This window comes from Penaeus japonicus, unplaced genomic scaffold (genome assembly GCF_977035675.1).
Source record: "Penaeus japonicus unplaced genomic scaffold, GWHDUDI00000001_assembly GWHDUDI00000024, whole genome shotgun sequence".
Taxonomy (NCBI): Eukaryota; Metazoa; Arthropoda; class Malacostraca; order Decapoda; family Penaeidae; genus Penaeus; species Penaeus japonicus.
This window is the reverse complement of record NW_028234426.1, coordinates 20,148,007-20,162,227: the sequence shown is the minus strand read 5'-3', so window position 1 is coordinate 20,162,227 and position 14,221 is coordinate 20,148,007. Positions and strand designations below refer to the sequence as shown.

Sequence of the window (14,221 nt, the reverse complement as noted above, 5' to 3'; positions counted from 1 at the left end):
TGCAATATTTTCACAATTCATTATGGAGACGTTCTTAAAATGGCCTTATGCTAGAGTAATTAAAGATTTATGTTAACACTCTCTTGCTTATTTTTTATTTAATACTGATGACATTAGTATGCCTCAGTCTCAATCTAATTTTTTTTTCTTTTTTTCTTTTTTAGCTCAGAGCTAAACTAAGTCCAATTGAAAAGTTTCACTTGAAGAGCCATTATTCTAAACTATATAATTTGGCAGGAAATAAGGCTAACCCTTCTAAACACAACTTTATTTGTCACTTACATTTTAAGGCAGGGTTTTTTAAGTTCCATAGGATCTTCCCTGTATCTATTCTTAATCAACAATAATAGGAGCAAATCTGTTGTTGGTGATAAGCAAATATCAAAGTAAACTCAACATATGCAAATTCAATGGATAAACAGTGAAGAGAACATATTAAGCTCTGTAAGCATGAAAACCAATAATGCGTGTCAACAATTCTTGCCAATATGTGTAAATCTACTTTCCCCCCTTCCTGTTATTAATGGAATTGATTGGTGTACATGACGTTCAAAGGAAAATCCACCAAATAACAAATATCACATCATTTGAAAAAGAGTCACAAAATAAAATTATAAGTATTCCAAGATTTGGAATAACTTCCAAAATACCCAAAATCAATACTCTACAGAATCAGAATTTGAAGTTTTACTACTGTAAAAACACACAGGTTTTGGGTGTCCAGATAACTTACCACTGCCATTAGATCCTTCAACAATTATCTCATGTCAGCATTTGGAAGGAAAGTGTCTCAGGAAAAACAGATAAAACTATCATCAGTGCAGGTGCTATTTCTTTCCTCAAAGTATTTGAAGGCCTTTACCATAATGTTGATTTTCCTTCAGCATAAAAAAAACTGCAAAAACCCCTCTTATGAATAATGCATTACCTTTCAATATGCTTATCAAAGTGAAAATATGCTAACAGACACAAACTTTTGATTATCCTTTTCCCTTAAATTCCCTGCCTCTTTATCCTAAATAAATAATAATTATTTCAATCTAGATATTCAAATATACTCCACATCCTACATCTCTCCCCGGAATGTGATAAAAATGACTATCATAGTACCTGTGAACTTAAAATGACAAGAATTTTCTAATTGAATGAACTTCAACTCATAACCAAGTTTTTCACATGAGAGATATCTACAGATATCAATATTAAAAGAATTTATAGCATTCTGCAGTACATTTCTGATATCACAGTTAACATTTATATTACTTTCTTTTCTCAAACAATTTTCACATGTACAATTTCTGGCTCTATTGTACTACATAATTAAACTTGCCATATCAATTTAGGGATAAATAAAAATGAAATGAAATTAGGGACATCATCTTGTTCCTTGTAACTTTCATGATCAATTTTTTTCTTTTTTATCTATATGAATTAACATTTGAGGATAATCTTAAAATAACCCTCTTAATCTGCTTAATTGTAAATTTTTATGTGTATTTTCATGAATAAGCACATGAAAAGTACTTTCTACAAATTCAAACTGCCTGACATAACGTTGTAGAAGAAAATTGTCACTGGTGTACAACTAAATATCCTTAGGATTACAAAACATATTTAGAATAAGTTCCACAGATAAATTTCTTTTTTCCATTTTTTTTAAGCAGATAAAAGAATATCAGGATAACAAAAAAAGAATAAAACTGTGCACAATTACGTGCCTGCATTCCCACTCAGAATGCTATATTTGCTGTACAGCAAAGCTAAGGCATTGTCAGACTAAAGAAGACTTTAGCCAGTAGTGCATTTCTGGTCTTTATTATATGCATTCATTATTAATCATTTTTTATTTGAAAAGACACCTGGATCTTGATTTCATTCTTTACAAATATATAAATCATCAAAGATTTATACCTCCACCTTCAGTCTCTGATGCTCTAAAAATTACTATTGCAAAACCCTACATTGTTTATTTTCACACACTTACGTTCACACCCACACACAAACAGGAGGGAGTGAACAGAGGGGCATGGGTGAAGAGGTGTGAGGTGAAGACTGAGGAAAATTGACAAAAAAAAAAAAAAATAATAATAATATAAAAAGTAAAATAATAATAACAGTTAAACAAAGACAGATGGTTCAAAGAGAAGAGCCAGGATAATGCAGATCTCCTAAAACAGGAGGGTACTAATGGCTTAGGTGAGCTTGCTCTTTGGTCGGTGTCCTTTCACAACCACTGGCCTGTTCTTTATGGTACCACGGCGTTTCTTGGTTGTCTAGAAAAAATAAAACAATACACTAGTTAAGTAATGTTGCTAATGATAATCATCTATAGAGAACAATGATGGTGTCAGTAGTTGTGCAGGTAACAGAAGCTGCAGTGAGGATAGTTGTGTTGACAGTCATAATTCAAGCAGCAATGACAATATTGTCATTTTATTATATCAATGGTTTCATCAGCATAAGCTGTGTATGATGTTGAGGGTAATCACCTTCAAGGTTAATTACTTCTTAATAATGATTAGTTGCATATTTCTACAAACCAATAGCACCAATCATATATAACCCTTAAACATTCAAAATCATATCAAATCCCAGAATCCAACTGATAACCAAAATTGTATTCATGAAAAATTATATGTCACACTTGCCAATCAATAAAAACAACTTTTTATATGTAGTTCTAATCACATTCTTTGTATATTGTCTTGGAATAAAATCCTATTCCTATTAAATTTAACAAAGAATACTGAATGCTTTCAATAAATCCTTATTCTTCGAAGGATAACCAGTCAAAACAAGAGCACCTTGAAATCATGAGGTTTCTATAGTACACGTTACATTGCTAAACTACATACTTCATATGAAGGTAATCTATTACATGCAAATTAATAAAAACATGCACTTGAGCTATATGGCAATGTGTAACAGATTCACTGTGCTACAGTATTCAGCGTTTCAAACTTGAAATTGTAATAAAATGCAGATTTCCTCTCTAGACAGTGCAGTCTCGCTGAAAATAAGTAAGACATTTCTAATCAATCACCTTCAACCCTGAAGAAAAGAAATTAAAAGGTGAAAGTGGTCAAATTCTTAACAACAATATCAGTCTTTCTAGCAAGATCACTCATTTACAAGAAACATTAATGTCAGATGGCATAAAAAAAAAACAATATATTACATCAACCTCACTACATGACTTAAATCAACAAAGTAACTCAAAACTCTTTGGAAATATTTATGTAAGAGAAAAACAAAACCACCTAATAGCCAAAAAAAGAAAAAAAAAGAAAGAAAGAAAAAATATATATATACCTGGTATATATTACATTCATTCATCTAGATACAGATACACACATACATACATGTGTACAAATACAAAAATACAGATTGTGTGTGTATGCATGTGCCTGTGTGGGTCTGGGTGGCTGGTTGGGCATGGGTGGCTTGGTGTGCAGGGGTCTTGGGGTCTGAGACCATATGGGATGGATATATGGATATATGGACATATATTGTATTAAGCTCAATAATGTGTGTTTAATCTCACTGGTTAATTTATCTCAGTGAATTGTGCAAAATTCCTGATTTTAATCATAAGCATGATAGTCCCCTTGCCAATCCTAATGGGCCCTGGTGCATTGCATCTTCAGCCATCATATTGGTAAAAAAAATTAAGTATTGAATAATAATGGTTTTACTCATCTGAACCCCTTTAAGATGTGCAGCCTGGGCTGGGCATCTTAACCCTTTCCCGACGGGTGCACTTTCTACGCGAAGTCCCATATGCCAGGCGATTGCAATATTGCATTGATTGCATTGAACAATGACGCCCCGCCGGAACGGGAGTTTTTTTTTTTGTTGGCTGTGGGTGTGGTGCACCGTCATTGGGTTAAGATGTGTGTTTTCCATTATTTTCTAGACTTACGCTTTGATATGTAAGGCTTCAATATGATATCTCAGCAAAGTGATATTTTCTAGCATTTGGTATGATGCCTAGTTACAACTGCAGGAAAAATAACTTAATTTCAACAAAATGAAAATTGCAATATGACAGTAATCAGACCCTGTTAAAATTGCAAATATAGAATAGTTGAAAAGGAAAAGTCTATATGGTATGCCAGTTGTTAATACCTTTGAACAGTGATATACAATTTGCAGTCAATGTGGCATAAAACTCATCCAAGGAAAGTTCATGTCAAATCTTGATAGCTAATGGGTAGAGCAAACAATAATTTCAAAATAAATTGCCATCATTTGATAACGTTAACAAATATTGCTGTTAGCTTATAATGGCATGTCTTTCCTGTAAATTGTTTTTAGTTACTCTTTTCAACATGAATAAAATATTTCCAGCTGAAGTATAGTGTAATCTATGGACAATTGAAAATATGTTGCAGATGTGTTATACAAACATCTTGCTATATTTCTAAATGAAGTGTTGGACAAAACTCAAAAATGTTAAGCATGTTAGTATTAGTTTTGCTGCATGTATACTTATATGCATACACACATACACACACTATATGTATAGTCTCTAAAACAGTATTAATGCATAAGAGGAACATAAACCCTTTACTCACGTCATGATCACTAAACTGCTCCTGACAAGAGTGAAAATAAAGGAAATGAGAGAACCACCTATTAGGGAACTGGGGAACACATGTTACTAGAATGTCTATTTTCCTGGATATTGAGGCAAACTTTAGAAGCCTTTAGCATTACACTTCAAAATCAGTAATACTGTCTTGTAAAAATTATTTAATCAACAAACAAATTCCTCTGCCTAAAATGTCATTAATATAAAAACCACACAAACTATGCATCTCTTAACTTAAACAAGTGAGCTTTTCATATCTTAATGGGAGGGAATGTTGACCTAAATCTATCAAAATGTATGGAGACGTCCCTATCGTTCACACACACATACACTCGCACACATAAAGATATTCAGGATAAAGGCAGTACCTTTTTGGTAAGGTAGACACTCCTTCTTTTCACCTTCCTCTGTGCCAGGGGGATTCGGGGCCTGTTGAACTCATCAGGCTTTTTTACTCTGTTGATTGAACAAAATTTAATCAAAATTTGATTTTGCAAATATAACTTGTCAACATTTTACCTGCAAGTAACAACTATAAATTACCAGATGTTCTGACTATGACACATTATTTGGATTTGTGCTTGTTTCATTACATACCTATAAATACGAACAAGCCAATGCTCAGTTGTGTAAGCTTCTTCCAAGTATGTAAGTTTGAAATCCTTGTTACCAATAACAGCATTACGGGTACGATCAAAACCAGGTGGAGTTCTGAAGTCCAACTATAAAAAAAGATATAAGCATATATATAAATAGAGAGAAATATACATCTAAAAATATACACACACTATAATTCATGCAGTGCATACAATCATACAGTTACAACAAAGGATAGCTTGCCTTTAACTCTCCAAATCTGTAATATGAAAGCTTGTACATCAGACAATTCAGAAGAGTAGATGATCCTTGAGCATCTACTCGGAACTCTCCACGGTCAGTGAAGTAGTCGCTCTCCTGAGGAAATAAAGTAAGCATAATTATACTCACTGCTTTCTAACATAATATCCTTATTACTATCAGTCACTAAAAAAATATACAAGAATTATTAAGTATATAGTGTAGCAAGTCAGAAAAAAACCAATGAGTCATCTTAGTTCTGGGCACTGATGAACGTTCTTCCTAAAAAGATTCAACCCTTAATATTGTATTATTTGCTTCTATACTGTGCAACGTCATTTTTAAAAAATGCTTTCCGAGCCATAATTTACTTACTCTGATCTCTTTTGGGTGTTCTCCTTCTGCAATCCGTACCATCCACAGAAATTTGTTTATGTCATCACCAGAATAACCAATGACACCACCAAATATGACAAGCACATAGTCAACATCTAAGGCAGTCATAATGTCATAGGCAGCTGTCTCATTGGATGACATTGCCTTGCCAACAAGAGCTATGTGAGAATTATTCCAAGTATTATTGTCTACTAGTGTTGTCCTGTTGGCCATTCCAGCTATCTGATACCCATAATCCCACCAGGACATTACTCTTGCATCATCATTTGTATTTTGGGCAAGCCAGTAATAAGCTTCACGGAAATCATCCAGAATCTGCCGGCTCCTGTGAAAAAGATGAATACATGTTAACATTAAAAGAATTCACCTTGAATATTACTCTCCAGCTAGTGAACATCAATCTGTATTGCCATTTTTCTTGGTTTGTTTCAATAAAATCTTTGTCTGATAGTTTGCTACAATCTTAAAAACTATAGCATGAGAAAATGAATTATCTCTTTATAAAAAAAAAAAAAGCAGTACTTACCCATCTTGGTTGTAAGAGGCCAAGACAATTGAGGGTGAAGAATATGCATTTGAAGTGACCCAAGTACAGTGGACGGAAAACATCATCAAGATCATCAATACTGCTACGATCACCATGCTGCGGATGTTCACTCCCAGACTGTCGTTGCTAGACTGGAAATTACAAGTAATTCTCTCCAAAATCTCCATAATCCAACAAGTCTTGATATTAACTCTCCATCATGCTATATCTATTTATCCTGAATCTGAACTCAATTCTCTAAATCTGTAAAAGTTCCATTTAGTCAATCATTTTTTCTTAAGCATAATAGAATGTCTTCCATCTTTACAAAAAGGAAGGGTTAAATTACCTGCTGTTCATGTTTCATCTTCCTTAACTTTCCTGCTTTGTCATATTTGTTATTCTTCTCTCCATCTTCATCATCATCACTGGAGTCTTTGCTCTGAGGTCTTGACTGCTCTTCCTCCTATGGGGAAGGAGAGATTTTTCCACAATTTTTTCATATAAAGAAATAACTTTAAACAAGAAAAAAGTAACAAACATACTTGAATAAATTAATAATCAAAACAAGAGCAAAAACTACAATCAATATTAGCACAATTTATTCGTTTTACAACAAAGGGAAAAAAAAAATAAATATTAATAAATCAGTCTATAAATACCTAGAAGAAATTTAAATACTTATTCATATTGTAATAAACAAGACCATGTCATACATTCCATAAGAGCCCTATACAAATTACTATAAAGCCCTAAAATTCCACTTTGAAATATATAGTAATACCAATAAATAAAAATATAAATAACTTACCTTCAAGTACACTTCAAAAAGTCTAGAGAAGGCAATACCTCCAAGAACACAAACAACAGGTGTAAGGGTCAGCATCAGACGGACCATCACACCAGCAAAGTAGACAGCACTCACAGCAAACAAGACGACTGGAAATTGTTGAAATTTAATGTGTAAAACTTTGGTTTATAAGAAGTACCCAATTTAAGAAAGGCATCCAGCTTCATGGCTATAAACATCAATGCTATGAACTGATATAAAACACACTTTTAGGATACAAAGAAAGTAATGATATATATTTAAAGAATAGTGATTTGTCAAAAATTGTGGGGGGAAAGAGAAAGGAATAGGGTAGGGGGAGGAGAAAGGAATAGGGTAGGGGGAGGAGACAGGAACAAGGGAGGGGGAGGAGATAGGAACAGGGGAGGGGGAGGGGGAGGAGACAGGAACAGGGGAGGGGGAGGAGACAGGAACAGGGGAAGGGGAGGGGCAAGAAAGAAGGGGAGTAGAGAAATAGGAAGAGGAAGGATTAAAAAGGAAGATGACAAGAAAACAAGAACATGGGTGAATAGAAGGGACTAGAGAAAAAAATATTTAAAAAACAATTAAAAAAACAATTTAAAAAATAATTCAAAAAAACTTACTGAACACTCTCTCATCATTCACGTTCTTGATGCAATACCATAGACCAACTGGGAAGGTAGCGACTAAGATGTGCAAATCAAAGAAGAAACTGAACCACGTAGTAGGCTGGTGTTCTGAGACCGAAGCAATGATGGGGATATGGATTTTTGCATATCCAGTGTCCCACAAGGAATAAAACCTGCATGGAATTATTTAGACTGAGATGAAATACTAATCTTGTACATGCAATAACATTTACAAACTAATTGAATTTTATGTCATATCAGGTTATACTCATACAACCAAAAGAGAGTTTAGGAATACTTCATATCATCCAAAACAGATGCTTTTATTACTGTTATTTTTCTACATACTTTTATATAAAAACAATCATCTACTCTCCACTTTTATTGAGTCAACAGTTCAAAAAGACTTAAATGCAAACCTGCCACTCCATGGAGCAATGACACCCATCCAGGTAAGGCCCACAACTGCCAGGAATACAACACCTGCTGCACTCCCAGCAGCAACTATGAAGAAGTGACGGAACTCAGCTCGGGACATAACACTCTGCATGTACTTTAGTACTGCAACAGCATTCAAAAGGGCAAACACACCTGTGGAAGAGATTAAATTTCTCAAGGAAGAGCCATCACACCCAATAAATGTTTAGCATTGATGATTACACCTATCACCGATATCTTCTCTACTGATATTATAATCATCATAATAGAGAGACAGCACATATCCTTTTAATTGCAGCTAAATAATCAAGAGTACTAAGATTACTTGTAAGAACTTACCAGCTGCTGCCATGTGTTCAGAAGTTCTTATTGGCTGGAAACCAACAAAAGGAATCTGCATGGAACAAATTAGCCCCAGGATGTAGAAAGTTGTGTAGGCTGTGTAGATGCGATGAGAGAAACGACCCATGAGCAACAGGGCAAAAACGTGCAGGGGGATGAGGTTAATGATGTATACGTAGCCACCCCATGCGCTCACCATGTAAAAGTATGACAGGGATGCCATCGACGCCCAAAACAAACTTCCAGTCTTCACTGATTTTACCTGTCAAATCCAATATGCTTAGAACATGCACTCTTTTTCAAAAGGGACAAATCTAAAACAATTTTACATTATCTCTTTTTCAAAAATGTGCAACAAATGCATAAGATGCACAATTCATCTTAACTAACCCAAAGGAAATATGTGAACATCAGAGCAAAGATGGCAATGCCTTCATTATCATAACTTCCTGCCACAGATCGACTGATGTATCCAGGAACTACAGCTATGAAGCAAGCAGCAAACAAGCCTGCTCCTGATGACCAAATTTCTTTAGTCAACAAATATGTAGCAATTGCTGTCAAACCACTGCAAAAAAGAAAAGAAAGGTTTGCTATATATAATTATGAAGTTGCATAATTTTCCCAGGACACAAGTAAATAATTAGAGTAAAAGAAAAATCTCCCTCTGGTTTATTACACATAAACTGTGCTAAAAAGAAAGAAAAGAAGGAATTTCTACCTTGTCTGCTAAATCCTATAAATAAATTTCATCAGAATCTTTCCATCTAAATTCTAGTCTCAGATTGCAATTTTGACTTTTCTGAGGTTACAGTAAACTAGTTATATCATGATGTAAATGTAGAACACATAATCAATCCAATTATAGTGATTGATGAACCTATATTACTAGTACAAGTAATTATATAAGATAGAGATTATACAATATCAATTGCTGCTTTTACAGATCAGATATAAACATCAACCTTGCTGATGACTTGGTAAGAAAATAACAAAGCATTCAAATCTCACCTGAATATTGGTGCTAAGAAAACACAGATGTCACGAATATGTACAGGTATGTTTAGCATATTAAGTATGTAGTGTATGCTTCCCGAGGTGACCATCAAGCCTGGGTATACTGTGCCTCCCACAATCCTTCCGAGAGGATACCATGCTCTCTCATCAAACCAGTTGAGGAAGTTGTAGTATCCATGTTTGACCATGTGGGCTGTTGCTCTGTAATTAAACCTGTGAAAAAAGAGAAAAACCCTTTGTAATTTATTACAAGTGCATATTACAAAATACAGATAAAAAATGTAATGATTTTCTTTGTGTATAAGTATTCTGGAATAGAAAAATGCAAAAGGATTTTCCTGTCCCTGTCTGTAAGGATGTATGTGAAAGTATTCTTCCTTTTTAAAATCAACACTATATATCAAAGGTAACAGCCTTCTGATCTATTTCCAGAAATGCTTAGTCTAGGGTTTTGTTAAAATGGCCTGCCTGATAAAATGAGGGATGACATTTGTATGTACTTGCTGATTTAAGTTTGCCTCTTTTTTCTTTTCTCTAAAAGCTAGGATTCTTTTGAGCATTCAACAGAGTAAGATCTGTTGATAATTTCACCTACTTTGAAGTTACAAGGAAAAAAATGGTGATGGACTCCTGCTTTCAGGTTAGGCTGTTTTTCATCTCTCATTAACCCATTGCAGAAGGAGATAAATTTGCTAGCCCAGCTTCCAGGGTAGGTTTTATTTTAGAGAGAGACCGCTTGAAGCAATATGATTTGAATCATCCCAATCTCTTTCAGTCATTCATTGTAAAACTAGAGCGGTTTTTGTGTTTCATTTTTGTGTGTGTTTTATTGAGTTTAGAGACTTATATGTGCCATATGACAGGCTCTATCAGTGCTGCAGTTGACTAAAATTGTAGTATATTATCCATATTAGCTCATTATTTTCTTTATACTCAATGTGATAGAAGTATTGCTGTTTTATGGGAGGACAAAAGGCAACTTTATTGTGCTGTCATGAACGAATACGAAACATATAACTACCTACAATAAAGATAAAAATAAGAGGTAGGGAAGAGGAATGAAAACTGTGCTTGTGACTGTGACTGCCACAGTGAAAGGCATCCATATTGGCACAGGAGCACATTTTAGACACTGGGTATGGATTGAGTCACCTTCCTCTTCTCGTTCTGCCTGCACATCCTTCATCGGCGGTACTTTAGAGCAAGGGTTCATCAACTTAGTGTGTGCCATCGCTCTATAGAGACAGTGCTTGCTAGAGACCGTGGATGGGTGCCATTCAAGACTCTCTCACATGCTGGTGCATGGAAAAAGTGGTGCCATCTAGGTTTTGGACGTTAAGCTAGCACGATATTTCGGTAATTATAGTAATTATGACTGCAGTAGCCATCATCACTCATTCCATTTTCATAGCAAAATAAAATAGCACAGTGATCCAAAATCCCCGAACATCATGTACGTCATGACGCCCGTCGTCAGGCCAAAGCTCCTACGTCATGTATGTCATGACACCTGTACCCAATGGGTTAATTAATCTGGATCAAATAAATCCCATATTGGTGTTAGCTTTGTTGGTGTCTACATCACCAAAAAGGGAATTAAACCCTACTGTGGAAGAACTTGAAGAATGGCTAGTGTCAGCATTAATTCTACATAAGACATCCTTATATGCTTTTAATGTTACTCTTCTCTGATCACAAATAATCTTGGAGGACCATGGGGAATTGAGGGTTTGACAGGATGGACACACTGGGAAAACAGACCTCCCTTTCTCTAAAAACAGGCAAACTCAAGCCAAAAATTTTCCAAAACATCAAACAAACCAAACTAAAGTGTTTCCCTACTAGATGAAGATGCTGTGAAACTGGTGAAGCAAACATGCTGACTGACAATCTAATATATTTACAGAAGTATTAAAAAAAAAAAAAAAGTTTGAGGAAGGCTATCACAGCCTCCTACTTCCATGACACTTCATCTAATGAAGCAACCTACTTCCACAACTATATCCTTGATGGGGAAAGAATCTTGGCAGTTCTATAAGAAATCCAAGCAAATGAGACTCCAAAAGGAAAAAAGACATGTCCATCATCACCAACTACAGTGACACCAGCTTTCAGTTGTTAGAATGATATCTGTGAAGACTATTCCTTAACCCTATGATGACAGTGTGTCACACCGTGTGACATGGCTAAATGCCTGATGACAGGGCGACAACACCAGTGTAACATTCCTGATGCAATATTGCATAGGCCCGGCATAGGGGGTTGCCACTTCTTGCCGGGCCCATCGGGATTGGGTTAATGAGCATTTGTAATGCAAAGTTGTTGCTCAAGTATAGCAAGCCTAAGTACTATGAAAAATTGAAATCAATAATGCCCTTGTTATTCCTATGTATTATAGGTCAACTATGACATAAAATCCAACCACTGACTTTTTGAAAAATAAACAGGATGCAAAAATAAAATCCAACTTTTCTTTTTCATGGCAAGCAAAAAAAAAAAAAAAAAAAAAAAAAAAAAAAAAAAAAAAAAAAAAAAAAAAAAAAAATAATAATAATAATAATAATAATAATAATAATAATAATAATAATAATAATAATAATAATAATAATAATAAAAAATAAAAAATAATAATGAACATACAAATAACAAATTAGCATACATTATTTCTTTGTATACTAAAGACCATAGGCCACTGTCATGGCAGCTGTTATCAGTTCACGTTCTGCCAGCTATCCTGGAACTTTGCCATAAATCCCTTCTCAAGAAGCATAGCCCTCTAGAAATTGAACAAGTCTTTACCTGAATGATAGTAGCATAATGAATCACTGATATAGGTATGTGTGTTATGGTTTGCTGTCAGTGTATGGTAACCCTGGCAATTCCTTGCATATATAACAGGGTACTTTAAGAGCACAATAAACAAACACCCATAATTTGACTTGATGTCACAAGAGCCTGTCACCACACCTTAAAATATTTATCATTCATTCACCCACAAAATCCTTGTTATATTTCTTTCTAGCTACTTGGTCATTCATGACTAAAACTGGGTTATTAATTAGTTTACTATCATAACCCAACTTTTTGGAAAAAAAAATTTGCCCTGTATCAAATTTTCTTAAAGAGAATATATCCATTACTAGTTGTGCAAACCATATATTATTGATTCTGCCCCTTTCCCTCCACCTCAACAATTTTGGGGTACATATGGGAACAGGGGTTGAAGAGGGGGAAGGCATACAGTAGGGATATTGCAGATGAAAAGCCTGAGAAGCAAAGAAAAGTTTGAACAGCAATAAAAAAAATGAAAGGAATTATACAGAAGCAAAAATTTACCAAGGTTACACATCACAATGAAAACACTACGGAGGTGTAAACCCAATTTCATATTTACGAAACATTAAGGAAGAGCTTATCTTAGACACAAATGAATGCGGTATGAAAGCAGCTGCCTTTAATTCTCGTAACCCAACCTAACCCTCCTGGACCCCCACTCGTTACTTTCAACCGATTCTATATCACCTATCCCCACCTATCTAGCCTATATTGCATATGCCTACTTATATTATAGCAAGGGCAGGTAGAGTTGAGAAATGCCATTCTTTTGTTCTTCACTCACACAGACATACACATATCTCTCTACCTCTTATCAAAAATAAAACACTTTTTTGCATTTTTCACATTTTCTAGCTATTCATAATAAGCCATGTTCCTACAAATATTCAACAATTATATCTTCGATAAAATAAGTTTAGCAAAGCTCAGAGCAGTAGCACAGACATGGCACATGCAAGGACTAGTCTGAACATATCCTTTCCCTAAGACATGGTACAGGAAAAAAGGGTATTCATTGGTCAAGAAACACATCATGTTCATTGGTGTTTCTTTCTCACTGTATTCCTTGTAACCTGGTGGAGAAGACATAGATGTTCTCTTGTCTACATACTTTATTGGGGTAGCCCAAAACTACAATTGCTTCCAGCTAAAGGCAGGAGGTTTAAAGCTGTCTGCTCTGCTGTTCTGATCTGATCATTGCCTGTCTGCCTTCTCTCTGACTGTCTGTCTGCCTCTTTTACCTTTGCTTATATTCACAGTTTGTATAGTTAATCAAGCAACTTTAGAATAACCTACAGTGCCTAAGGGTTTCTGGCACGGAAACACAGCTGCAGCCAGGAACCAAGTGCAGTTAGAGGCAGAACAGGATAAAGGAAAGGTTATGACTGAATGCCAGCTTCACAACATTAGATTAATATATCAATCCATAACCAGCGCCTTAGGTCACATAAGAAATATCAGTGTGATACATTTACAAAGAGATTGTAATTCCTTAACTAGCAATCTTTGACCTTGCACAGGAGCAGTGAAAACTCAGACATTTCTTAACCCATTAACGACGGGTGATAAGATATCACGTCTAGTGTTTTTCGGGTCAGACGCCGGAGACGAGTTATTTTGTCGAGGCCAGCGCGCCAGGTGAGCAGGCGCATAGTGCTTGCTTGCGGCCAGTGCAGCTGAGAATTCCAACGCGTTAGGCTTATGCGTTCAAATATCCCCGCATTTTGGCCATTTAGAGCCAAAATAGCCCCGTTGGAACGGGTTAAAGAAATAATTCAGCTATTTGTAATTTGCAC

The 14,221-nt window shown here is 35.2% G+C and overlaps 1 protein-coding gene across 2 annotated transcripts in view; it reads right to left on the bottom strand.

The window, feature by feature from the left end:
- Positions 1-253: 253 nt before the first annotated feature.
- Stt3B (catalytic subunit 3B of the oligosaccharyltransferase complex) overlaps positions 254-14,221 on the bottom strand; it is a 14,916-nt gene continuing 948 nt past the window's right edge. The window contains exons 2-15 of one of the 2 annotated variants that reach the window (XM_043005028.2): positions 9,585-9,803; positions 8,964-9,141; positions 8,571-8,835; positions 8,213-8,384; positions 7,788-7,966; positions 7,165-7,292; positions 6,703-6,819; positions 6,354-6,505; positions 5,807-6,152; positions 5,435-5,548; positions 5,192-5,316; positions 4,963-5,050; positions 4,578-4,598; positions 254-2,273 (exon numbers count right to left, since the gene is read on the bottom strand). In XM_043005028.2, the coding sequence (XP_042860962.1) occupies positions 2,193-2,273; positions 4,578-4,598; positions 4,963-5,050; positions 5,192-5,316; positions 5,435-5,548; positions 5,807-6,152; positions 6,354-6,505; positions 6,703-6,819; positions 7,165-7,292; positions 7,788-7,966; positions 8,213-8,384; positions 8,571-8,835; positions 8,964-9,141; positions 9,585-9,803 (2,185 nt within the window). In that variant the 3' untranslated portion in view covers positions 254-2,192. The remainder of the gene's footprint in view (positions 2,274-4,577; positions 4,599-4,962; positions 5,051-5,191; positions 5,317-5,434; positions 5,549-5,806; positions 6,153-6,353; positions 6,506-6,702; positions 6,820-7,164; positions 7,293-7,787; positions 7,967-8,212; positions 8,385-8,570; positions 8,836-8,963; positions 9,142-9,584; positions 9,804-14,221) is intronic. The other variant, XM_043005029.2, reaches the window with a different exon arrangement.